Source organism: Cnephaeus nilssonii (genome assembly GCF_951640355.1).
Source record: "Cnephaeus nilssonii genome assembly, chromosome: 4".
Taxonomy (NCBI): Eukaryota; Metazoa; Chordata; class Mammalia; order Chiroptera; family Vespertilionidae; genus Cnephaeus; species Cnephaeus nilssonii.
Window position 1 is genome coordinate 92,372,772 of NC_137075.1, and position 26,548 is coordinate 92,399,319.

The 26,548-nt window shown below is 38.4% G+C and overlaps 1 protein-coding gene across 7 annotated transcripts in view; it reads right to left on the minus strand.

Annotated features, from left to right (window-relative positions):
* The window catches only part of CEP128 (centrosomal protein 128), a 354,698-nt gene that overhangs the window by 36,834 nt on the left and 291,316 nt on the right, over window positions 1-26,548 (minus strand). For 5 of the 7 annotated variants that reach the window (XM_079768173.1, XM_079768176.1, XM_079768170.1 and 2 more), the window contains 2 exons: window positions 19,250-19,339; window positions 10,534-10,557 (listed from right to left, as the gene is read on the minus strand). The exons of 1 other annotated variant lie outside the window; for it this stretch is intronic. In XM_079768173.1, the coding sequence (XP_079624299.1) occupies window positions 10,534-10,557; window positions 19,250-19,339 (114 nt within the window). The remainder of the gene's footprint in view (window positions 1-10,533; window positions 10,558-19,249; window positions 19,340-26,548) is intronic. One more of the 7 variants, XM_079768174.1, reaches the window with a different exon arrangement.

Genomic DNA, 26,548 nt, shown 5'->3' on the forward strand with positions numbered 1-26,548 from the left:
TTACAAAATAACTTGTTTTTGTCACTGTTCATATAGTTTCCAAAGAAAGTTTTTACAAATTGGTAACTTTGTTAAAATAAGAGAATTAGTGAAGTGGCGAATTCATGACTGGGCAAATTTGCCTTCAAAGTAAGGTATACAATAAATCTTAAGTTTTAATAAATGCTAAAATTAAGTACCCTAGATTCTTGGAATTTAAGGAAAATGTTTGAGAAAGAATCTTGCTACTGTTGTTTTGGTAGATTAGGAAAAAAATACTGGGAATAGAATACACAGTGGTATCAGCCGAAAAGACAAGAAATTAATTCAGTGGAAATAAACAGCACCAAATTCAATAGACATGAAGGCAGAGTAATACCAGGCTCTACAGGGTGGACATTCTTAAAGGGCACATAGAAGATGGCCGGATGCAGTGATTCTCAACCTTGCCTTCTCATTAGCATTATCTGAGAAGCTTTAAAAAATACTGGGATTTACCCCAGGTCAACTGAATCTGGGGGTGGGAGTGTGTTGAATGAAAATTATTAGGATTATTAAGTAAGGACTGTAAATCTAAATTTCTCATAGTTGAACTTTGAAAAAACGGAATTGAATTTTGGAGGTAAAATCTGTATAACATAGAGTGCCAAGATACATAACCAGCATCGCACAACTAGGATGAAAATTCAAATGTCCTGAGTAATGAGCCAAAACTTTCCAGTCTATATCCTGCTCTTGAGACTGGTGAAGGTAATGCATACATAAAGGGAGAATATTTTTAAAAATTAGGAAAGGACTTTTTGAACCACTATCTCGTTTGGTCTTCTCAGCAACCTGTGAGATAAACAAGACAAGCGTTGGACCCATTTTAGAGATAACAGAAATTGGGCTCAGAGAGATTCAGTGAGTCGCCCATGTCAAAGTGCCAGGACTCACGACCAGGTCTGCTAACTCCCGGTCCACCACATCCAGATTATTCTCTAAGAAATCTGGAGTTCACCTGGCTTTTTCCTTACCCTCTCACTCAATTCCAACATGTCTTGGAACAAATACATTCTTCTTCAAGGAAAAACTAGTGTCTAATGAGGAGCTCTGAGGTATTACCAAGCAAAACAAATTCTGAGAAATAAAGAGTAAGATGAAAACAGGAAGTTCTCTGAAAAGATGTAAAGGGAGTACTTTATAGAATCCAAGTGTTTTAAGTCAGTGAGTTATCTTTAATATGCTTCTATGGTTAACATCTGAGGACAATAAAACAAGCAAGTCAAAGATGTCCCACTGGCCTTTGCTGTGGATACAGGGAGAGAGTAAGATGTTAATAGAGAAACACATTGAAGAAGCTCTAGAAAATCATTTATGGAACACCAGCTATGCAAAATAATTAAGAACAGAGCCTAAAGAGAATAATGGGAAGGGAAGGGCTATTTTGATGGTTTAGCCTTTTACTCTTTGATGTTTAAATACAATGTAATTGGGGCAATGATAGGTTGAAATCATTTACTAATGTTAAATAATTAACATAAGACAACTTTGGATATTTATATTAACAGTGCTAATAGTGAAAATTTATATGCTCCCTAGCCTTTCATCTGAGATCAAAGTTTATTAAAAGCCCTTAAACTTTATAAACACTGTGTGAATGGAATTAGAGCTGGTATACAGATGCATGATAAAAAACATAGACTGAAGCTTTTAATATCACTGAGCAAGCTCAAGACAGAACTGGTAAGGCAACCTAGGGACATGCCAACTCTCCAACATTCAAAATGAAGAAAACCAGATCAAAGTGGCTTTATGAAACTCCATTTACCATTGAGTTGAGGGCATGTTCTGACAATTCTGAATAGGGTCCAAGAATGTCAGTATCCTATTTATGAGTCTACTTCTTGTCCTGCTAGAGGTAAATATGGAATCTGGTTGCTAATTATCTTCCTCTTCACTTTCTGTAATTCATTAGACACTTATAAAGCGTTCCTGGCTTATGTCTTCATTACTCTCACCAGTCACAAGTGGAATATGTGGAATGAAAAGAACACTGTGCCACTAATAAAAAGAACACTATTTCTAATTGCAAATCACACTTGACAATTAAAAAACTACTCCATTATTCTCACCTATCGGGTGAGGGGTTTTCACATGAATCTCTAAGAATCCTTCAAATTGTAACATTACCTAAAACATGAGATCCATGGCAGCATGGACCTAAGCTGCCATATGCCCTAGGACACTATTGAGACAGGGTAGGGATTCAACAAGTATCTGTAATATACTAATATTATATGGTTAAAATAGTTGATAGCAACTATTGGCAGAGTGGAAATGTTGTGAAGTTTGGATGTTTAAGTCCTCCTAGACTAGAAAATAGCTTATTAGGGAGAGGACCTTTTAAAATTACCTAGTCAAGTCCAATCATTAAAAATAAATAAATAAGGAAATTAAAGGGTAGAGAGTTTAAGCAACTTGCCTAGGGTCCTGGGCCTGACTTTGACAGAGATATGACCAAACCTAACTTCTCTGACTCTCAATCAGATACTATTTAAACTAGGCATATAATTTCAACTGAAACTTATATGTAATGGATTAAAATTAGATGCACAAAATGAAAATTCCCCAAATCAGCTTCTCATTTGAAGGCTACTTCAAAAATGTGTGCAACATAACACTATTCCCACCAATTATATGTATATTGAGGGTGTAATACTGATACTTTGTTTTATTGTTAAGTTAGGATCTTAAAAAACAACTTAATACACAATTACTCTGGGATTTCACCCAGATATTCTCTCTTGAATAGAACAGAAAGCAGTTCCTATATAGACTATTTTTCAGAAAGATACCCATTGTGTTTTACAAAATACACTCATATTATCTTCACAATATAAAGCATGAGCTTTTTACCCGGAGAATGTGTTATGTCACTGATAGTGTTTAGAACAGAACTATTAAAATGCATTACCAAGCAAGGCAGTTAGACGGGCAGTGTGACTACTTATCAGCATCAAATATGAAACTGCCAGTCTGACCTCCAAACACTGAGCAATTCAATAATACTAAATTCATCTGCTGGGGAAGCCACATGCATTATGTAACTTCTCAATGATATCTTCCCTGAGTCACAGCGTTTATGAAAAATGGACAAGGCTGTAAGAAACCAGTTTTGCAGGCTGGATTCTTACATTTTTTTCATTGGTCATCACCCTTTGCCACAAGGTTGCAACTCTGAATAAAGAGCCTACTTGTTTTAAGTAGCATTTTCTTCATAGGACCATACGCACCATCATGCTGTAGAAATTTAACCCTTTGAAGATGGCCCCATTATTGGAAAACATACTATTTTAATACTGACTAACACAGAATACAAGCTCTGTGTTTTGGGGCCAGGTGGTGAAAGGAGAATGTCTAGATTGTGGCAAGCAAGATCCCTCATGAGAGATTCATGAGGATATTCCGTTTGCCCTCGATGTGAATATACAGAAGGTAGGCTAACATTGGAGCAGTGGGAAACTTGGCAGAACGGGCAGGACAGGGTTTGTGCAAAACCCTTTTCCGGTTTCAGTTTGAATGGGTTCCCAGGAAGTGTCAAGTTCGAACAAATCCAAAATTTTACAATGTAGCTCAGCCAAGACTGCTGAGATTCACCTGATTCTGGGTCAAAACTGTACAGAGCACACTGCGTTTTATTTGGTGGGAAGCCAATCTGACTGAACTTTTCAGGCAACCTCAATGAGAGGCAAGTAGCCTTGGCAAAACCCAAAATGAACCTAACTTGATCTTTGGTTTTGAAACAGTAGATTCTGGCTTTATAAAGAGATAAAGGCAAGTTTTACTTAGCTTCAAGATTCTTACAAATACTTAGAAGGGGCATTGCAAATAATTTATGGTTACTTGGCCAGATTTACATACTCAAGTCAGTTATTTCCTGAGCTTAATGGGGACACCATAGTAAGTACATTAACTCTATTGGGCCCATGCACTCCTAAGTGTCCCAGAGCAGTATTTAGTGCCCTAACAAACAATAACAGCCCTTCTTCAGTAACTCTCCCTGTAGAGTAAACTGCACATGTAGCAGGATAAGCACAATTAATAGCCAGATCCAGGGCAGGCAAAATAAAAACTCCAACCCAGCCGGCATGGTTCAGTGGTTGAGCACCAACCTATGAACCAGGAGGTCGAGGTTCAATTCTGGGTCAGGGCACATGCCCTGTTGCAGGCTAGATACCCAGTGGGGGTCCTATAGGAGGAAGCCAATCAATGATTCTATCTCATCATTGATGTTTCTCTTTCTCCCTCCCTCTCCCTTCCTCTCTGAAATCAATAAAAATATATTTTAAAATAAATAAATAAAAACTCCAACAACCATTGTCTATTCTATTGGCAAACATGTGAAATAAGAGTATATAGTGTTACTTAGTAATTTCCATAGAGACATATTGGCATACTCCTGTCCTTGGGGCACCGAGATCTTGAATATAACTGGCATGCACAGTTCAAACCTGTCACCACTAATATTAGCTGAAGGAATCCTATAGAGATATAGGAAAGACTCTAACAGGCTTTAAAAAATAAAAATCATATTTCTAAAAGTTTTCCAGTGTTTTGTAATTTTTCTTAACACAGGCACATTTATGTATGCTTTTCTCCCTATAGCCACAGGTTAGCATTTATCCTGTAAGTAGTTTTTTCTCTGTAAGTATAGACTGAAAATAAGGAAGATTAGATTGTTTTAAGTAACTTTATTTTGAGAAGCTGATGAAGCACTGACAAATTGCAAATATATAATTACACATTTGCTCTAAGTCAATGGTTTTCAAATATTCCAGTAGATATTCCCTAAATAATTTTTTAAACTTTGTATCTACCTTGTATCCCCTGCCCCCATTTTTAAGTTGTCTAAATGTTTTCATCATAAGTTTAGGTAGTTGCAAAGAATAAAATTTCTGTAATACTATAAATATTTTACAATAAAACTCATATTACTCCTATAATCTTACTCAGTGAATTTAAAATAGTTCAATAATTTGTTACCACCATTTATCCACTTAGAAAATAACTAAGATCCTCTCTAAAAGATGGACATTCTATATTGTTCCTTTTCCCTTTGAATTTATTTCCAGTCTTTTTTTTCTTACAGACTGTTATTCTAATACTAGAGGCCCAGTGCATGATTTAATCATGCACCTGGTGCACCAGCGGGCTGTCCGCCGGTGCCCCAGGCCTTCCGAAAGCCTCCGGCGCTGCGGAGGCTTTCGAAAGGCCTTGCGCCGGAGCAGAGAGCCGGCCAGGTCCCCCGCTTTGGCCTTTGATCGCGGGGTCCTGTCTGGCTGGCTGTCCGCCGGTGCCCCAGGCCTTCCGAAAGCCTCCGGCGCTGCGGAGGCTTTCGAAAGGCCTTGCACCAGAGCAGACAGGCGGCCAGGTCCCCCGCTTTGGCCTTTGATCGCGGGGGACCTGTCCGGCTGGCTGTCCGCCGGCGACCCAGGCCTTCCTAAAGCCTCCGGCGCTGCGGAGGCTTTCGAAAGGCCTTGCGCCGGAGCAGACAGGCGGCCAGGTCCCCCGCTTTGGCCTTTGATCGCGGGGGACCTGTCCGGCTGGCTGTCCGTCGGCGACCCAGGCCTTCCGAAAGCCTCCGGCGCTGCGGAGGCTTTCGAAAGGCCTTGCGCCGGAGCAGACAGGCGGCCAGGTCCCCCGCTTTGGCCTTTGATCGCGGGGGACCTGTCCGGCTGTCCGCCGGCGACCCAGGCCTTCCGAAAGCCTCCGCAGACAGGCGGCCAGGTCCCCCGCTTTGGCCTTTGATCGCGGGGGACCTGTCCGGCTGTCCGCTGGTGCCCCAGGCCTTCTGAAAGCCTCCGGCAGCCATGGTACAGACGCTTCGCCGCGAGCTCAGCGTCCTGCTGGCCCAATCAGCTACCCGGGCCACCCTGAGTCCCGCCCCCTGCGCCTCCTGCTGGCCCAATCGTGGGCGTAGCGGAGTGATGGTAATTTACATATTACCATTTTATTATGTAGGATAAAATACGTTTATGCTTGTAAGACTTTTTAATGGCTATCTTATCATACCACACACATCCTTCTCTGTAAAAGAAAAAAGTACATATACAGAGAAAAACTGATTTTTTAAGCATTCTGTGGCAATAATGCTCTAAGGGTTATATGATTTTTGTGGATTAATTTATTATTAAAATTAACATTAAGTATTAAATTTTGAGAAAAAAATATTAAATTAAAAAAACAAACATAAACCTCCCAAAATTATGTCTTAATGTGATGGGTATAGTTTCCCATTTGTTCTCTTGCACTGAATTAGCCCATGTATCCAGGTGTAAATGCTAATTTTTGTTTAAAGATGACAGGGTTCCCTTTGAGACAGTATGGAGGGACCTGGAGAGTATTATGCTAAATGAAATAAGGCAGTCAGAGAAAGACAAGTATCACATGATCTCACTCATATGTGGAATCTAATGAACAGAATAAACTGGTGAACAAAACAGATCCAGAGGCAAAGAAGCATGGAAAAAATTGTCGAATATCAAAGGGAATGTGGGGGTGGGAAGAGATCAACCAAAGAACATGTATGCATATATGCATAACCCATGGACACAGATAATAGATTGGTGAAGGCCTGGGGCGGGAGTGTTTAAAAGGGGATAAGGGGGAACATATGTAATACTTTCAACAATAAATATTAAAAATATAAAATAAAGAAGACAGGGTTCAATATCATATATATTTTTTGTTTCCACAAATTTAATCACTGAAAAATCTTATTCACATAAAAAAAAGTACGAGAATGAAAAGTTTTGCTGTAACAATGACACTTAATTTCTTGAATGCCTTCCTAGTTTTATGCAAATATTACATAGTGATCTGTCATCAAAAATTAATTTTAATGCTCTATTAGCTCAAATAAGTCCTCCCTTAAATTTGGTTGAAAGCAAAGAATTAGAACCCACTTGACCTGTCAAAGGATTGTAACGTAGTTATTAAAATCATTAACTTTCTGTTTCTGGAAAGTATATCAAAAAGACTTTATTTACCAAGACCTGTCAAATAACTAAAACTGTTCTTTCACCTAGATGTATTTCATAAGAATATGTATGCATAGTCCACGGGGGGCTGACTTGAGATGGGCAAAATCTTAAATTGCCTCTTGCTTGGCACCCAGAAGTGTCTTCGCTATTCTAGAGTATCCTATACAATAAAAGCCTAGGTGGCATCGCACCACATCATCACAAGATGGCCTCCATGATGTTATCACAATATGGCCACCACAAGATGGCCAGCAGTGGAGGGCAGTTGGGAGTGAACAGGCCAGCAGGGGAGGGCAGTTGTGGGTGATCGGGCTAGCAGGGGAGGGCAGTTGGGGGCAACCAGGCCTGCAGGAGAGGGCAGTTGGGGGTGATTGGGCTGGCAGGGGAGGGCAATTGAGGGCAATTGGGCCGGCATGGGAGGGCAATTGGGGGTGATCAGGCTGGCAGGGGAGGGCAGTTGGGGGCGATTGAGCTGGCAGCGGAGTGGTTAAGGGGTGATCAGGCTGGCAGGCAGAAGCAGTTAGGAGTAATCAGGCAGGCAAGCAGTTAGGAGCCAGCAGTCCCGGATTGTGAGAGGGATGTCCAACTGCCAGCAGTCAGACATACCCCAAGAGGTCCCAGATTGGAGTGGGTGCAGGCCGGGCTGAGGGATACCCCCCGCCTGTGCATGAATTTCGTGTACCGGGCCTCTAGTTTCCTCTATAAAGGACTTGCATATTTGTCTTGTTGTGAGACTTTTTCCCTCTGAGCTTTGCATTTTTTGTCACTTTGTATTCTTATACTTTTAATTACATTTTCTCAGTGCTAATGCAGGAGTGAGAAGTAAAATGGGCTTTCACATACTGGTTTTTATCAAACATTCAGTTAAATATTTGTTATTTCATTCTACAAATGTTCATTGGTTGTCCAATACATATCAGGAATTTTTGTCAGACCCTGGGGATGCATTTGCAAGTAAAATGTCATTTCTAACCCAAGAAGCTGACCTGCTAGTGAAAGAGGAAAGGGACAAGTTGAGGAAGAGGAGGGAAAATGCACATATGGTTAGGACCTAAGCACAGAGATAATTGGTGACAAGACAAATCAAGTTGCTCATTATGATAAAAAGACCATCTTATCCTTTATAAGGTATTATAATTACTGAACTTGTAAAATCAGTCTTCTATGCATATTCCTAATGGGATGATGGAAATCCAGATTTTTACATTCAATGGATTATATACCCTTTAGACCAGACCAGACCAATGTAGACCACCAGCACTGTTCTATGGTTTAAGTGCTGAGTAGCAAGAGAATAATAAATGATCCTGAGATAGTTTTCAGCAGCTGATTTTATGAACTATAAAATACTTTCCCAGTTGAGCAGTCTACCCAGTGCATTAAATCTGCTCCTTATAACGCCATGTGAAGTCAAAGGGCCTCATAATATTTGAGCATTAACATTAATACTGAGCATTTTCATTTTTATGGTTTTACTTAATTACTTCAAATTAAATCCATCTTGAGAAAAACTGCCATTGTAAAAAAACCTACTCCATTTAATTAATTTTATTTTTCTCATGCTGACTTTTTATTTTTACCTGATTCCTAAAGGAATCCTTAAAATAAGGCATTTATAATTTTACTCCATAGTATTTTTAGCAAAGAGATTATATAAATAAAAAAGACTAACAAATTCTTTTTTTATTGTCTAAAGTTTTAAGACTAACAAATTCTAATAAAAGTTATAGGCCAAGTGTTATTATTGATATAATTTTCAGTTTTGTGTGGTATACTGGTATAATTAAAATGTTTAAATAAGAAACAACAGTAATCCCATGATGACAGCGATAACCTGACATATGTTTGGTCCTAAATATTTTCACATGTACCTTCTGTCTTAATTCTCACAATCTGATATAACAAGTTTACTTACAACCATATTTACAGATGAAGGAATCAAGGAACAAGTGACTTGCTGAATGTTGTATGAGTGGCATTTTGTATGCTGACCTCAAGTCCTCAAACTCAAAATTTCTGTTTTTGTTCATACTTTTAAAAAGAGCATTTAGTTCATAAGCCAAATCCTGTTGGCAAGACACCCCCCTAAGGTTAAGTAAAATATATGTGGAGGAACACTAAACATTTTATTCACCTACAATGTCATCATACTGAAACTGAGAAGGTCAGTGTACTTTCCAAATGGCCCAGTTAAATCTAAGGAATAGATTATTTACCCACTAGGGTCTGGACACTGTCAATCAAAATATCTTGTTTACACAGGACTAAAGTGTGCTCCATTAGCATCTTTCCATTCCTCATACTCACAAAATAACTATTTTATTCTTCATTAGCCTTATTGTTTAAAGTTTTCTTATTTTTTCTTCATTAAAAACACAAAAAGATAAAATAAAAATCACAACTAGTCCCAAGCCACTCTTAATATTTTGTGTGTTTCCTTAAAGTCTTTTTCTTAAAACAAAATATGTATATTTGACACTTGCATCATACTCCCCATTATACCTTCAGATACCACTATTTCCCCCCACATAATGGCTTGGCAATATTTACTTTTTAAAATATAACTTTCTATGGCTGAATAATATTTCATCATAAAGTGGTACCATTAATTTATTTTACTATATTTCTAATTCACGTGGTTTTTATTATAAAAATGTTAAAAAGTAATATAACCATATTTTATAACACTTTAAAAACAGAAGAAATGAAATCAAAGCCCTAATTCTTGTCTAACAAGTCACTTTTCTGAGTTTTGCTCACTCAATTATATTACTTTTTCATCTGCCTATCATTATATGTTATCATTAAAGTGCATATGATTTTGTATCTTGAACTTGTTTCCATTTAACATTGTATTATAAGCTTTTTCCATAACCACTATGGCACAGTGGATGGAAATTCCACATTAAATCTAACCATTATATTGTCAAAAAATAAGTTGGTCCCCTTTTTATCCTAAAATCATTTAAAATAAATCATTTTGCAATAAATATTGCAAGCATGTGGTCTTTACATTCAGGCACTTAAAAATATTTCTTAATACTAGATTCCTGCAAGCAAAATTATTGAGAAAAAGATTGACCAGCTTTTATCACTATTTGGATATTAGTGAAAATAATGTAAAAAATATTAAAGCTGATTATCTTATCTGAACTTCAAAGCATAAATGGCATCCTGATGTCAATTTTTTATCCACCAGTCCTTTTAGTGATTGAAAAATACAGAAACATACAGGGCACTGATTATATAGACTAATTATGTTTTCCTTAGCAAATCTTAGCATCATCAGACTAAAGAGAGCAGTGGCCACTTAAATATGCACGTTTTTTGTTTTTACTAATTTTTAAAAATTTTAAAAGTCTGTATCCACATACCTTTCACATATAGTTTAGCTTATTTTCCCCTTTGAGTCTTAGATGTAGTGTTAAAAATGTTTTCTGGAGCTGCTTCCTTTGGGTAGTGCTCTGACATCCACATCAGGACCCTGCAGGAATTCTGATAGAAGGAAAAAAAAAATGCCCCAACTTACCGTTTCTAACACATTTACACGGTCCTGCAAATAAAGCATAATATATCATTATAAAAGCAAAGCTACTAAAATCATTTCAAGTTTACTAAATTTTCAGATTTTATTTTTATTCTCTATTACTAATAATTTGTTTTTAAAATGTAAAAACTGAAAACTCAGGGTGACCTCTGCAATAGAATCAATCACAAAAGGATCACTGTGCTTTTCCTCATCTCTGCAGGAGTTAAGACTCCAGCGTTTAATTTAGCAGTAAATACCATATATTCACATATAATTGCTAAGTGGAATAGATTTTACCTCTTTTGCATTGGTAAAATTATTTATCTACTTAAGGATATATAATATTAGATACATTTGAATATATGAACCATGACTAGACAAGAGTAGAGATATAAAAAAGGAATTTAGTAATATATCAGCTCTCAATTAGGTATATAGCACAAAGTTTGATCTCACAGGAAGGTAAAGTTCAGACATAAGAATGCTTCATCAAATGAAATTAATAAGCAAATTGTTCATTAAAACAAGGCAGGAAAAATAAATGAGAAATATATGTCACATATAACCAATCCTGAACCTAGATGGGTCTTCATCACTTATGGTATCTTAGAAGGTTTCACAGAAATAGCAGTTTTAAAAAGGGTTATTGATAATAATACTTAAAAAGTTAAAGTATCAGGGAAATGACTGCATTTTCAATCCAATGGTTGTATTCTCAACCTTCTCAGAGCTGACGGCTATAGACAGGGAGTTTTTACTAAAGACAGAAGCTGAATTTGACAAGGAGGAGAGTCTGAAGATTTAAGAAAGTGGAAAGCCATCCTTTCTAGGAGGGTCAAGGCCGTTTTCCTTTCCTTTCTTTCATTCTAAGCAGTTGGAAGAGACATGTGAAATCTGGATTTGTTTGTATGTTTGTGTAATCAAATTAATCCTTTAGTCCTAAGAGGGAAAGGGGCAGGTATGGTACAGAGAGCCACTTGGCTCAGGTCCCCTGTGACTCTGCCGGGACCACCATGGACCCACGACACCAAGGAGCAAAAAGAACCCAGCCCTCACCTCCTTTCTCCCAGCCTCCCCTAACACAGCCTTGCTCTAAGGGCTTCTGCAACCCAACCTCCAAGCCTCAAACTGGGAGACTGGGCTATACATTTCTACCCTTTAAACATTTGGCTACATGGGCAGGGGTTAAATGAATCAATTATGCAAAATCAGCCCAAAGCAGATGATTTGTCACATTTTGCTGGCACACTTGAGAGAACTTCACCCTTGAACCCAAAGAGTCATGAAGTTAACTGTTATTTTGTTGGTGACTTATGCACTGTCACATTTGAGTGCTTCATAATAAATGCATACAATGCCTCAAGTGGGCTTTGATCTGTTGTTGCCAGGCATCTATTCACAGTGTATCTGGACAAAACCATTGAGCAATGCTTTATCATCCTTGCAAAAAGAACAGAACCTCATTAGATGCCTTATAGAGACAGAAACAGACTCTGTACCACAGCATATTTCTGTGAACCATCTCAGAAGGCGCAAAATATTCACAGCCATTGTTTGGGCCTTAAGTTTTCCCCAGGCCATATATTTATGGGCACACATTATTTAGGATTACTATATTTTAAAAGCATACATACAGCTAGTTTGAAATCAGTAATTTCATATGATGCCAAAGCAGTAGAATTGAATTAAATATGCCTATCTTAATTCATATCTCAGTGTGTGACAAAGATTAACTGATAAAATATCCTACTTAATAATAGACAAATATGCAAATTGACTGCACCTTCGCTATGCCCAAACCACACCCACCAGCCAAGCCATGCCCACCAACCAATCAGGACAAGTATGCAAATTATCCCAACCAAGATGGTGGCTAATTTGCATATCAAGACAGCCAAGAGCTGCAGAAGGGAGCAAAGCTGCGGAGAAGCAAGCAAGCCAGGGAGAGGAGAAGGGAGGAGTGGAGGCGGGGCCGGGGGAGAAGGGAGGAGAGCAGGTGGGGCCGGGGGAGAAGGAAGGAGAGCAGGTGAGCTTGCGGAGAAGGCGGGGTGGGGGAGAAGGGAGGAGCGCAGGTGGGGCCGGGGGAGAAGGGAGGAGAGCAGGCGGGGCCAGGTAGAGTGCAGCAGAAAACCCTATTGCAGGATTTTTCCTGCAATGGAAAAGCTAGTATGTAGTAATCTTCATTTCACTTAAATATTTGTTACAGGATTTTAGAAGAAATATGTACTGTCATGGACCACATGTTATCGTAGCAAAATTCACGTGCTGAACACCCCAGTGTGATGGCATAGGGACAGGTGGAACTTTTGGAGGTAATTATGTTAAGAGGAAGGAGCCCTCCTGATGGGACTAGTGCCCTTAAAAAAAGAGACAAGAATGCTTGCTTCTCTTTCTGCTCTTTGCTATGTAAGGACATAATGAAAAGATGACCTTCTCCAAGAACTAAGTCTGCTAACACCTTTCCAGCCTCCAGAACTGTAAGAAGTAAATGTTTGTTGTTTAAGCCTCCCAGGCTACAGTAATCTGTTATAGAAATCCCAGCTGACTGGAAAGACATGTATCTAGTCCAGTGGTCAGCAAACTCATTAGTCAACAGAGTCAAATATCAACAGTACAATGATTGAAATTTCTTTTGAGAGCCAAATTTTTTTTTTCTAAAATATATTTTATTGATTTTTTTACAGAGAGGAAGGGAGAGAGATAGAGAGTTAGAAACATCGATCAGCTGCCTCCTGCACACCTCCTACTGGGGATGTGCCCACAACCAAGGTACATGCCCTTGACCGGAATCGAACCTGGGACCCTTGAGTCCGCAGGCCGATGCTCTATCCACTGAGCCAACCCGGTTTCGGCTGAGAGCCAAATATTTTAAACTTAAACTTCTAATGCCACTTCTTCAAAATAGATTCGCCCAGGCCATGGTATTTTGTGGAAGAGCCACACTCAAGGGGCCAAAGAGCCGCATGTGGCTCGTGAGCCGCAGTTTGCCAACCACTGATCTAGTCTATAAGACTGTAATCACAAATGGTCAAGAAAACTCCATTTTGTTAAAGTATAAGGATCAATAAATGATCTATTTTGATGCAATTTACTTATGTCCATTTGTCTACTATAATCAACTTAATTCTAAATCAATAAATAATTATTTTGATGCAATTTACTTATGTCTATAACATACTTCATCCCAACATGGTACTAAGACAGCTTTCCATGAAAAAATGTACATGTTCAGAAAAAGAAAATTCAAGAAATAGAAAAATTCAGTTTATGAACGTAAGTTTAAATAATTCAATTTGCCAATCAATGACAACTAATAGGATAACAGCCATTACAGCCAATTAGTGAGCTTTATCTAAATTCTAGTTTTTTTGGTCTTAATGTTTTTAAGACTATAAGTAAAAAGAAACCACTCTTAGTCTTTATAAACGTATTAACTTGCTTTTAAATTTTAAGAAATGTTTTTTGAAATTTTAAGTAGCTGTGGTTGACTTCTTTTTTGGCAGATAAGATTACTATAGATATGTAAAAGAATTAGGCTATTGCACATTCTTATTCTCAAACAAAAATACCTGCATCCTTCCTCTCATGTTCTTCTTATTAAAATAGCGATAACTTAAGCCAATATTGTGGCATTAATACAATCTATACAAAAATTCTAATATATGTCCTAGAATGAACATGTAATTATACCAAAATAAATTATATTCTTCTTAACCTCTCCTACTCTTACTATAACCACTCTACTTAAACTACTAGATTGTAGTTTAAATCTCCATTTCAATAGATTTTACCTTCAAGCTCAATTCAACCTTCAGGTTCAACACTCTCCCAACAACCTGACAACAAACACCCGCCAGCCCACACTTGGATCCAAAAAAGTACTGTCAGGGCATTGAAAGGGGGTTAGGAGGTGGGAGGAGTAGACAGACTCTGAAAGTAATGAAACACTCTCACTATAATCATGCCATTTCAGGTGGTTTCAATAAGTCAATGGTTCTTACTTTTGAAGCTATGGACTTTGAGTGAGAATCTGATGAAAGTTGATCTCCTCCCCCGGACTGTGTTACCCACAACACACACATAATTCTACATATACGTTTAGGAGACTTGCAGACCCTCTGAAGCCAAGCCATGGTCCTCAAGTCCTTTTACTTTAAATAAAAACATGTAAATAAATTATCTTATTAAGCCAAATCTATTTATTTCTCCTGTATAAAATATTTTTAGGTAAGTAACACCAAAAACAAGGGCGGGGGGTGGCAATTGGGAGTGAAAGGTCAAACAACAATCAAAGAAAAAATGTTCTTCAAATACTTTGGGGGGAAAAAGGAGTTCTTAGGGAAAATAAACTGTTTGTTGCTGTTGTTTCTTTTTTGTGTGTTTATGGATAGTTTATTTTCCACTGTTCTTTAGTTCTAAGGAGGGAAAGTCTAAGAGACACCTAAAGTGGCAACCATTATTTTAATGTGTACTTTTAAAGATTATACATGTAGTCACTGCACAGTTTTTGAGTTACAATGGACAATGCTAGCTATTCTCATCATATTACATATACTCGAATTTTTAAGGAAAAATAATACTGCTAGACATAACATTTTATGTCTAGTTGACAGATCAAGTAGACAGTTCTATTCTGGGAGAGGTATATAGCATATGTACTATAAAATATGTATTTTATTAAAAAATAGGAATATAAAGGAAAGCACAGGGAATATAGTCAATTACATTGTAATATGTATACATGGTATCAGATGGGGACTAGATTTATGGCAGTTCACCTTGTAAGGTATATAAATGTCTAAACACTATGCTGTACACTTAATATAATATTGTATATAAATTGCAACAGAGTTTTTTTAAGTTTTAATAAATATGTATTCTAACTTTTCATGATAAAGTTAGTAACTTGCCTTGAGCTGTATATATTCCTTTGCTACTTTATTAATGAACCAAGACAAATTCATTAGCATCATTGGAGATGGGCAAAAATTTGGAGGCTAAGTTAGGAAATAAGCACTAAATAGTTTATTTGATTCCGCTGAGCCAATCAATTAGACACATTGATTTATAAATTCCATTTAATCAATGAACTAGAGGCCTCATAGGCCTAAATAATCAGAGCTCTTCTGCCTTTGGTAAGTAGAGTTGAACAGGTCTAGTGACTTCATTTTATCACAATAATGCAGCATTTACAAGAATGCTTTACATATATCCATTAGCATATTTAAAAAGCACAATACTGGCATAAAAATATAACAAGAGTTTCTATCCCTTCCAAGTCTAAGAAACTTTATGAGTATAGAATAATTGTGTAAACTTCTCTGGGACTGCAGGTCGATGACAGACACATAATTTAAAAAAAAGAAAAACCCACAAAGGGGACTCCCTGCCATCACTGCTGTAAAAGCACAAAGCCTCTCTTCTGGAAGAAAAACCCACCTGGCTTCACCCAGAGCAATCACTGCTCGGCATTCTTCCTGTCAATGCTAACTGTCTCATCCACACTCACACTTCACCGCTACTTCCTCCATGTCTGCTATAAAATGAAATGCAAATATGTCCCTTTCTCCTCCATGCATTTCCACATGGCAATCCATTACATTTGACAAACTGGCAATCATTTCAAATGTATTCCTTTCCAAGCTTCATGATATTAAATGAAAGCAAAGGTTTTTATTAACCACCACCACAAAAAAAAAAAAAAAAAGGATCAGTGTTTGGTGATTTAAAATAAATGAAAACCAAATAAAGAGATAAAGATCACAAATTACCTCAAGACTGCAAACCAAAAGAGCTATAGAATATAGCACAAGTTGGCTTTGAATATACCAAATGAATCGGCACTCTACACATAAAATTTTATTTTATCTGGTAAAAGTCTAAGTTACTCTAGACTTGTGAAAAGCTTTAGGATGGGTGGCATTAAACAGCTCGCAGTGGTTTCCCCCTCACCCAGGGTTTGATTTAGCCATCTATATATATAAAAGTCTAAGTGACCGGAATGACCAGAAGGACTGGTTGCTATGATGTGCACTGAACACCAGGGGGCAGACACTCAAAACAGGAGTTGTTCCCTGGTGGTCAGTATGCTCCCACGGCCAACCTCCCGCTGCTGGCAAACCTCCCGCAGTCCCTCCACCTGGCCAGCAGGCCCTGATCGCCCAATCAGGGCTGGGCCCTGGGCTGGGATGGGAACCAGAGAGGGTGGCGGCGGATGCGGCTCCATTCCCAGGGGGTTCGAGGGCCGGCTCCCTCCTTGGGGCCGGCGGCCAACCTCCTGTGCCCCTTCCCTCCTCCTAGCTGGCAGGCCCTTACTGGTCTGCCACCTGCCTACCCAGGGGCAGTGCTGCCGAGAGAGAAGAAGGAGGGGGGAGGCAGGGAACCTCGCAGAGCACTGACGATGACAGCGTCAGCATCCGACATCCGTTCCTTCTGCACCCGGCCCGACGACCATCACCTCCTCTCTGTCCTGGTCCTGATTGACCTGGCCCTGATCAGCCCTGATTGCAGGCCAGGCCTAGGGACCCCACCCGTACATGAATTTCATGCAGTGGGCCTCTAGTCATTAAATAATTGTGGTCAATTCTTATAAACTCATTTAACTAGTTGCTTATGGGGCCTTTAAATAAACTACTCCAAGGTCCAAAATGACAAAACAAATATGAAAAGAAATCCACAGTAAGGCATCAAGATTTTGTCGAAATAATTGTCAATATGAACCCTTCAACATTTTGATTTATCAAAAAAAGCCAGTTTAAAAAGATGCATCATTTCCTTGCATGGAAGGAGTACCCAGTAATGTTTTTATTATCTACTTTTCACCCAGGAAGTAGAAAATCAGAAGCAGAAACTATCACCAGATTTAAGAACAGAGTCAAAGTGTGTGTTCCACGTCTCTGATCTGTTCTCTCATCCACTGCTATTGCCATAACAGAGACCAGAGGCACCCAGCTATTGGCTAGCTTCCTTCTGCCCTATTTCCAGGTCCACTTGTTTGCTATGAGGCCATTACTGACCATTTTACCTCAGTTTGACACCATTCGAGAAAGGCTGAGTTTGCACTTACACTGAAGAGGGATGTGTGTATGGTTTCCTGGTTGGAGGAGAAAGATGAAAAGAAAGACAAGCAAATGTGGCTCTGTGGGTTTGTTTCAACAGATTTCCTGCTGGGAAATGCAACCAGAAGTTAGGTATGGGTTTTGCTTAAAGTCCCTGTAAACACTTCCAGTCAACTGTATGAAACTAATAAAAATCTCAGATTTACCCTTTGTATTTCAGACCACAAAGCAATGCAATGAGATTTGTTTTTTCCCTGGAAAATGAAGAATCCTTTAAGATTCTTTTTTAAAGCACAAGTGTAAGGTGATGCATAGGCGTGGATCTATGGGATAAGACTACAAACCAAATGAAGGGCAAAAGACAGGATTACCTTACTCTTGAAACTGCTCAATTCCACAATGAAACTGCAGGTACCAGGTAACAGGAGTTCAGTGAGCGACATTTGGACTGGGGAACAACTAAACATTATTTGCAGGTAATATAAAGGCTATGATGGTGGTTAGGGGCAATGCAAATGACAACCAACGTAATTTCAAAGATTAACTGTCCCCCAGGAGAGATGTAGGGACCGGAGTAGAGTAGTAGGGGGAGAATGCCAATAGCCCAGAAGCCAACACATCATATTATTTTTTCAAGGCTTTACATTTTAAGAAATAAAGTGCATGTCTCCAGTTGTGAGGTGAGTCATATATTAGCTGAACATGCTCTGAACTCTTATGCAAATCACAGTGCAGCAGTGATTATGGCATAATTTATGAGTAGCTTTGTGTCAGGCACAACTTGGGGAAACAATAGGGTGTGCCATTTTTTCAGGGTGTGTATTTGACTGCCACCAAATATAGCTCGCCTAATGAGACTCCCTGAGGCTGACATCTCCTTTGTTTCCCTCAAGGGCAAATGCCTCCTGGGGTTCTAAGTGAAGAATGTTCACAAGGAAACCCACATAACCATAGAACCCTTTGTCCCAAGCTCCTTCCTCCTGAATATTTGGATCATAGCACCTGATGGTTGACTATCATGCATGTCACACAGCTGAGTCATTAAATGGTGTAGGCAGTCAGTCCACCTGGAGAATTAAATGGCTTACCTTTGAGCAATTCCAATAATTCACATCTTAATTTACATGCAGAGTCATTTACTCAATTCTTTTCAGGAATTAAAGCACAAGGAAGATTATATTAGAGACTCTCTCTCACTCCCATTCCCATATTCCTTCTGTGGGATGCTGTGTACAGGTCCCTCTCACCGTTCTATTCCAGAGAGGCTATTGATAAGTATAATCACAACACAAGCAAATAGTTTTAAATAATATATTTGGCTGACATGAGTTAGGTTTTTCTTGCTTCCTAATTCAGTTTGACCATGATTAAAACCTATTATCAATTTCCATTTCCTAATATACAAGCCCAGGTAGGAAGGAAAGGTGGTTAAGGGATTTAAAACTAACCTTAAATTATCTATACTCCAAAAATCAACAGTGCATTATTCTTAGTATCTAAGAAAATTAGGAAAAATAACAACAAACTTAGTTTTTAGTGGCACTTCCGGAAAGCATTCCCGAAGGCAGACTTATCCTGTATATCCTAAAATACAGTAAATTTATTTGGACTATTTAGTTTTAAATATCCTAAATATTTCTACCTATGAAATACTTAACTGCTTTTTCTTCCAATTGAGCTTCCTTGTGATTTCTCATTGCAGTCTGACTAGCATCTTCCCAAGGTGGAATTTTAAACTGTAGCTTTGGCTGTTTGAGAGAGACGTGAGCAAAGAAAAAGAGTTGGAAAGCTCTACGGTCTTAAAATCATTGAAAGTACTATACATAGTAACAGCTATAAAAATAATGCTAATAGGACCATAATAATTTCAAATAAGTTTTTAGTATCTGCATTTGGATAAAATATCATGTTGTACTTTTCAAATGTTCCCCAAAATAATTCCTTACCCACCTGAAAGTCACACATTTTAGGAAATCATTAGTTGAAATTTAAAACATTTTACTCCTTAGGATTATAAATAAAGAGTAGTGTCTGAGTTCAATTGTTTTGCTTTCAAAATCATTTCTTGAAGGAATTGATCCTTAATTCCAAAGTCTATATATCATGAAAGAGTAAATGAGATGAGAGCTTGTTAGACACACCCAGGCAGTTTTAGTGGGTAATGAGAACCACTTTCAACACTTACAACTTTACCTGTGGATAAGGAAGCACTGATGCCTGGGATTTTAGGAGTTCTAAATTACTCAAAATTATCCTTTCTTTCCATTTGCAAAATTATTTAAAATTCTGCCAATGGAACTTTATTCCTTCTTTTTTGTTTTTTTGTTTTCTGTTTGTTTGTTTTTAATCCTCACTGGAGGATATTTTTTCCATTGAGAAAGAGTGGAAGGGAAGGAGGGAGAGAGAGAGAAAGAGAGAGAGAGAAATATCAATTTTAAACCAACGTGAGAGAGATACATCAATTGGTTGCCTCCTGCATGCACCCCGAACTGGGGCGGGAAGTGAACCTGCAACCTAGGTACCTGCCCTTGACCAGAAATGAAGTCTTAAGACTCTTCGGTTCGAAGGCTGACACTCTACCACTGAGCAACACTGGCCAGGCTGGAAATTTATTCTTTGAAGAACTCAAAAATTTATTCTTTGCTCCCCATTCCCATTAACCTTTTAAAAAGCAAACATCCTTGAGACAGATAACCATTAAACTAGCTCATTCAAAGGCAGGGTCACAGTGAGTCAAATCTAGCCAACTGACTGTTTTCATAGGTCCAGAAGAGAAGAAGTATTTTTACATTTTTATTTGGCTAAAAAAAACATCAAAGAATGCTATTTCATGACATGTGAAAATTACATATAATTCAAATTTCATTTTCCATAAATAAAGTTTATTGGAACGTAGCCTTATTCATCTCCCTCTAAATGGTCTATGGTTGCTTTCACTCTATAATGGCAGAGTTGAGTGGCTGTGAGATGGCACATAACCTGTAAAATGGAAAATATTTTGTCCTTTACAGGAAGTACGATGACCCTCTGTTCTAAGGTGTTGGTATCCCCTAGGAAATACGACCTGTCTCACCTGTGGCAATCCTATACAACTCGGAAAGGAGAGGATAAGGCGAAACACACTGATCAGGGGTAAGAAAAGAGAAAGGAAGAAACATATCCCCAGAATATAAACCATTCCTCGGGCCACATAAGTTTCTTCCTTTTCTCCATCATTTTTTCTTTCATTCCAATGTCTTTCCTCCCTTCCTTTCTTGCTCCCTTTCTCCCTCCCTCTCTTCTACTCATTCATTTAAATAATCCATCCATTCATCCATGCACACACTACTCTGGAGATTGGGTACATAGTTATCAACAAGGGACAAGGAAGATATGGTCTCTGCCATCACAGAGCTTACACTGCAAAAGAGAAGATGAAGACATAAATAAAGAAGATACTCAGCAACTGTGATGGGAGTGGGGGCAGAAGTTCACCTTAGACAGGTTAGGCTCCCACAGAAAGATGACATTTGAGCTGAAACAAAGGATGAGCATTATTTGAAAGACTTAAGGGAAGAGGATGAGAGAGAGAGGGAGTGGCACATGCAAAGTTTCTGGGACACAAAAGGGACTGTTTAATTTCAGGAACAAAAGGGACACTGGCATGTGTATCGTGGCTGTAAATTACCAGCATCATAAAAAGCAACATTATTTATTAAAAGCTTATTATTTGCCAAATTTGTATCGGGTGCTTTCGCATATGTTCTCATTTAGTCCTCACAAAAACTTTCAGTAGGTAACATTATTAAATTTTATTCATTTAAAGTCAAAGAAACAGACTCAAAGATATTAAATGTATCACATTCCACACTGTGATTTAAGGTTGGAGCTGAGACCATAATCCAGGTCCACCTGACTCAAAGGAGTCTATACTAACTCTCAAAAACAAATGAAAGGTCACATTTAAATATATATATTGAAAAGCTCTACGAAATGAAGCTAATGGAAATACCATATACTAACAGTGCAGTTTTATGAACAAACAGACAATAAATGCATTTTTATGACCATTGGGACTATGGTGTGTGTGTGGAGGAGGTTAGCGGAAACCTTGGGAAACTGTTCTGGAGCCTCCTTCTCAAAATCACACATGCCAGCACAGCATTCCAGAACCTTACTCTAAACAGATGTCGGGGGTCAGTGTAACAACACACCATAAAATTTAATGTTCAAATGAAAACCATTATTGGTGCACATTTTTATATTCATTTACTATACCGTAAAAGGGATTATATGTTTGCCATATGCCTTCCTTAAGGGGGCTGCAACCCCTTCTGCCGCTGGGTCTGCTGGTGGGCCAGCTGAGGCACACGGCCAACACTGCTGGGGAGCTATCAGAACAACAAAGGCAGCAAAGGCCTCCCCCTAATTAGCTGTGCTGTTGTACAGGTGGATGGCAGCCCTATTGTTCTGCTCTCCCAGCTCTTTCAGGTCTGGGCTACAGGAACTTAAATTCATCGCTGGGCTCAGAAAGGGCCTCTCCCCCCACACCTGTTGCATTCGTGACAAATGTGTTAGTTCTTTTTGAACAGCGAAATGAGAACTTGGGATTTCAATTACAACCAGAACGTGGGAAAGACACAGAGTCTCTTGTAGGTAATATTTTTCTATTTCATGAGCAAATCCAGAAATATTGTTAGCAGACATAAAATGTTATTTATTAGTGTGCTAATAAGCCTTCGCACTTCCATCAGCAAACATTAAAATTTGAACAAATTAAATTTCAAGTAGTGAGCGGAACACAGATGCTCAGGGAAAGGAATGCACTTCAGAATCAATTTTTCAAAACCAAAATAATCACTGATAAAGACAAAGACACAACAGGAGATGCTTATTAGTCATTCTTTCCGTTCATTTTAGTTTTATCACTTTTTGCACAATTTAAAATTTATGCAAACATTTTCAGTCTTGCCTTTAATTTTTGCCAGCATATTTTGAACCTGGTTTGAAACTGAAATTGAAGAAGCCCGAGGAGGGCTTTAATAACAACTTTCTTCAGACTGTTTATTTAAAACATGATGAATAAGCAAAAAGAAAAGGTGCAGAATGGAAAAAGAAAACTGATCCCTTCTCCTTCCTAGAAGTGCCTGAGATTACTGGATGGTTCCTAATCTTACACCAGGAATTAAAATCTTCCTCACATGCCAAGGGCCAAAAATATGTATTTATATGACACTGTTCCAGTTGCCATGTGTATGTAAGCTTGGAGCTGAAGGGATTATAAGTAGTTTTAGAGTTTCAGAAAGGCAGTGAGAAGTTTCACTAATTTTAAGTCCCCCATATTGCCTTATGTAAGGCACTTTCTTAAAATTATTTAGTTTCTTATATATCTTTTTTGAAAAGGTAGGGGGTCAGTTAGTATTTTGCCACACTAAATGCATAATATGTTTGCTAACAAATTATTCCTGGGGGGGGGGGTCGGAGGGGGGAGAGAAAGAAATTAAAAGAAAGGCCAGGAACCTAAACAAATAAGGGCAGAAATTCAGTTCTCCATAAGCTCGTGAGGCATTAAGCACAGTGGTGTGGAAGCCAGGCAGATTCAAATACAAATCCTAGCCAGAGCCACTTACTGGCTGTGCAAGCTATGAGGCTCAGTAGCTTCTCCATCTGCACAATGAGAATAACAGTATCTACCTGATAGAATTGTCATAAGGAATACATGACCTATATTTAGAACTTTGAGCACAGTGCAAGACACAAAAGAATTTCTCATTAGCTACTAATATTATGCATTAACAAGTCAAAGGGTGTTTATTTTCTTCTGCTATGATGCACAGACATCACCCTTTGAGGTGGATTTAGCGTAACCTTGAAAGGAATTAAGGAGTGCTAAGTAATATTTGTTAATAGAGTGAAACATAATCTTAGTGAGTTTTGAGGACTTCATCTTGGGGAAATCCTCTGAGCATTTCTTTATGTGCTGGAAAATCAGCCACAGATGGGGCTGGGTGATAGCCCTGGAATGAGAACTATACTTTCTTTCAACGATGTCCTATTAATGCTTCAAATGTCAAGATTTGTCTTAGGAGTCTATGGAAAATGTTTCAACCAGAAGTATATTGTTGATGAGCATTTGTTTCCAAATATGTTGAACACTACTGTTTCATCACTTCAAAAATTGCTTTTCACAACTGCCAATGTTATCAGGAGATGGAAGAGGAAAGGGAGAACATGGTGTTATGGTCAAATGTTTGTATACCCCCAAAATTCATAGGTTGAAATCCTAATGTGATGATATCAGGAGGTAGGAACTTGAGGTGATTAGGTCATGAGGATGGACCCCTCATAAAGAGACTCAGAGTCTTCTCTGCTCTCTGCCAGGTGAGGACAGGGCAAGGTGATGGCTATCTATGAATGAGGAGAGTGGCCCTCACCACCTACTAAATCTACCTCTGTGAACACTATGAATACAGACAATGCATCTGCCTTGACCTGGGACTTCTCAACCTCTGGAACTGTGATAAATAACTGTTTCTAGTTTAAGCTACCAGTCTAACGTATTTTTTGTTATAATGGCCTGAAGGATTTCAGACTCACAGTTATCTGTACAAAGTTTAAGGCCAGTCTGGGAAGGTGACATGAGAACAACAAGAAGAAACATATTATGAACAGTCTAGAAGTAATCAGTTAATCTGCAACCCAACTGAAATTGCCCACAGTGAACTCTGGAGACATGGCCCAACTCTCAGAGAAGCTCAACACTACAAAACATCATAATGAGCTTAGAGTATTGTCATTTGTCACAAGAACGTGCAAGCTGTTCTTTCTATCAGCCCCAGAGCCCAGGGTGCCCAGAACTCAGACTCCACAAAGGCACCGAGAGATCCTTTATGGAAATGTTGCTTTTCATGGAGCCAACTGCAAAGGGGATGTGTATGGAGACAGATAAAATAATTTCCCACTTTATGGGAACAATTTACAAAATCTGTAACACAAATTTGATTCATTTTTAACTACCAAGTTTTTTAAACTTTCTGTCATTGAGTAAAATTTGGGCTTTTGTGTTCAAAATACACTTTGTATTTTTAAATGTTTCCAAATGGCATTTTTTTTAGAGGCTTTTTAATAACCTTGACTCAAGGAGACTGCTGAATCCTGAAGACTTATGTTTTCCATCCCTCTGAGTAAACAGAACCAGCCACGTTTTTATATTTTTTATCCTGGAAAGAAAATTATCTAGTCAATCAATTTCAGTACATTCAGACAGAATAGTTCTTCCCTCCCAGGGCTTTCTACTTTCCACTTTAATTCTGTCATAAATTTGGAATTAAAATTAAGTTGCAAATTTCAGGTAAAATAGGGTGATAAAATTTAATGACCACTAACATTTCAAATGGAATCTATTTTACTGAACTTGGTTCCCCACTCTCGTGAGGACTCTTGACGTAGTAAATTAAAATGTACAGATCTAATCAGCGGAGACCCTGCTTGACCCTGATACAAACATCTAAAGTTCCATCTCTATTGAGACCTCATGCTAAAGTTAAGTCTGGGTAAGCCTCCTCACCTTTTGAGAAAATAGAGATTTTAATGAGCCATTAAGCCACCTCTCCCTGAAAGTGGCAAAGTGTTGCCCAACCCTCCCATAGCCCATAATAACCCATTTTGTTTAATTTGTGACATTGTTTAGAATAGCTTTTATTAGAAAAAGAAATAGATACGTAGTGATTTGCCTATGTTCCAAGTAAAGCATTTTGGGGAGAATAAGTAAGTCTGCATTACATTTCGGTTTCTAGGATTATATAAATTCTACTATAACTCCTGTGCGTCATCTTAGGAATGAACAGGATACTGAATTTACCTTTTAGTTTAACAAAGCCTTAAACAGAAAATTTTAAACAACCAATTTATTTAAATTGGGACTTCAGTACAAGTACTTTAGGATCTCCAAAGCAAATCAGAATTTTGGTTGAAATTTAAGAACTGCTTTAACCAATTCTTCCATTCTTCTGGAGGCCCAGTGTTAGAACACAGCACCCCTTTCACCCTCACTTTCCCTTCACTCTCACTCAGGGACTCTTAGCTGCCCCGTCTATGCATTTCTCCCCACAATCTCTATAATCTCCAAACCACTGTGCGGTTTGAAAGTACAGGTTATGGTCATTCCAGTCAGGCAGATATGATTGACAGCAAAACCACGGAAATTACCCATTTGGTCTGTCACTGGTCCAATTTATCACATGGTTGGTTACCAGGAGGATGTGCCATCCGCTGGGACTATTGAGATGTTAATGCCCTATGCTGTCAGGCTCTGCCAGGACAATTTCTTTGCCCATGTCAGTTTTTTGTCTTTGGTGGTTTTTCTTGCCCAGTTAATCTCCACAGATGTGTCTGCCAACTCTCCACTAGAATTATTTTCCATATTATAATGCCCCTATATTAATATTTATTAGACTTGTTCCAAGAGAACTAAGAAATTCGAGTTCTATTTTTTTCTTAAAAACACCATGCTGCCATATGCTGGCAACTCCATAAGTAGCTGGTGTGACGCGATGGTTGAGAAAAAGGTTATCTTCTCCCTCCTGCTTTTGCCTTAGCACTGCTTGGGCGACAGAAACAAAATCAAACTCCTGCCCCTCCACTCCGAAAACATTTGCCCAAAATAGTGAAATCCTTCTAATGGAAGGTTCCAGACTATTTCTAAAGCTATCTGGGAGAGAAATTAAATAGAATTATGGATCATCTGAAAAACAACATGTCTATAATGCCATTTAATATCCTTCATGGGCATAGCTTCTGGAATGTCTTAGGGAAACATATATTACTTTTTTCTTAAACCATAAAACTATTTCTTAATTAAACAAGAATTTAATTCATTTCTAGTGAAAATACTGATACTGAATACATATTTGTGACATTTAGATGATAGATCCTACAGCTAAAACGTTTCCTTGTTCCTCTTAAAATAAGTGATTGAT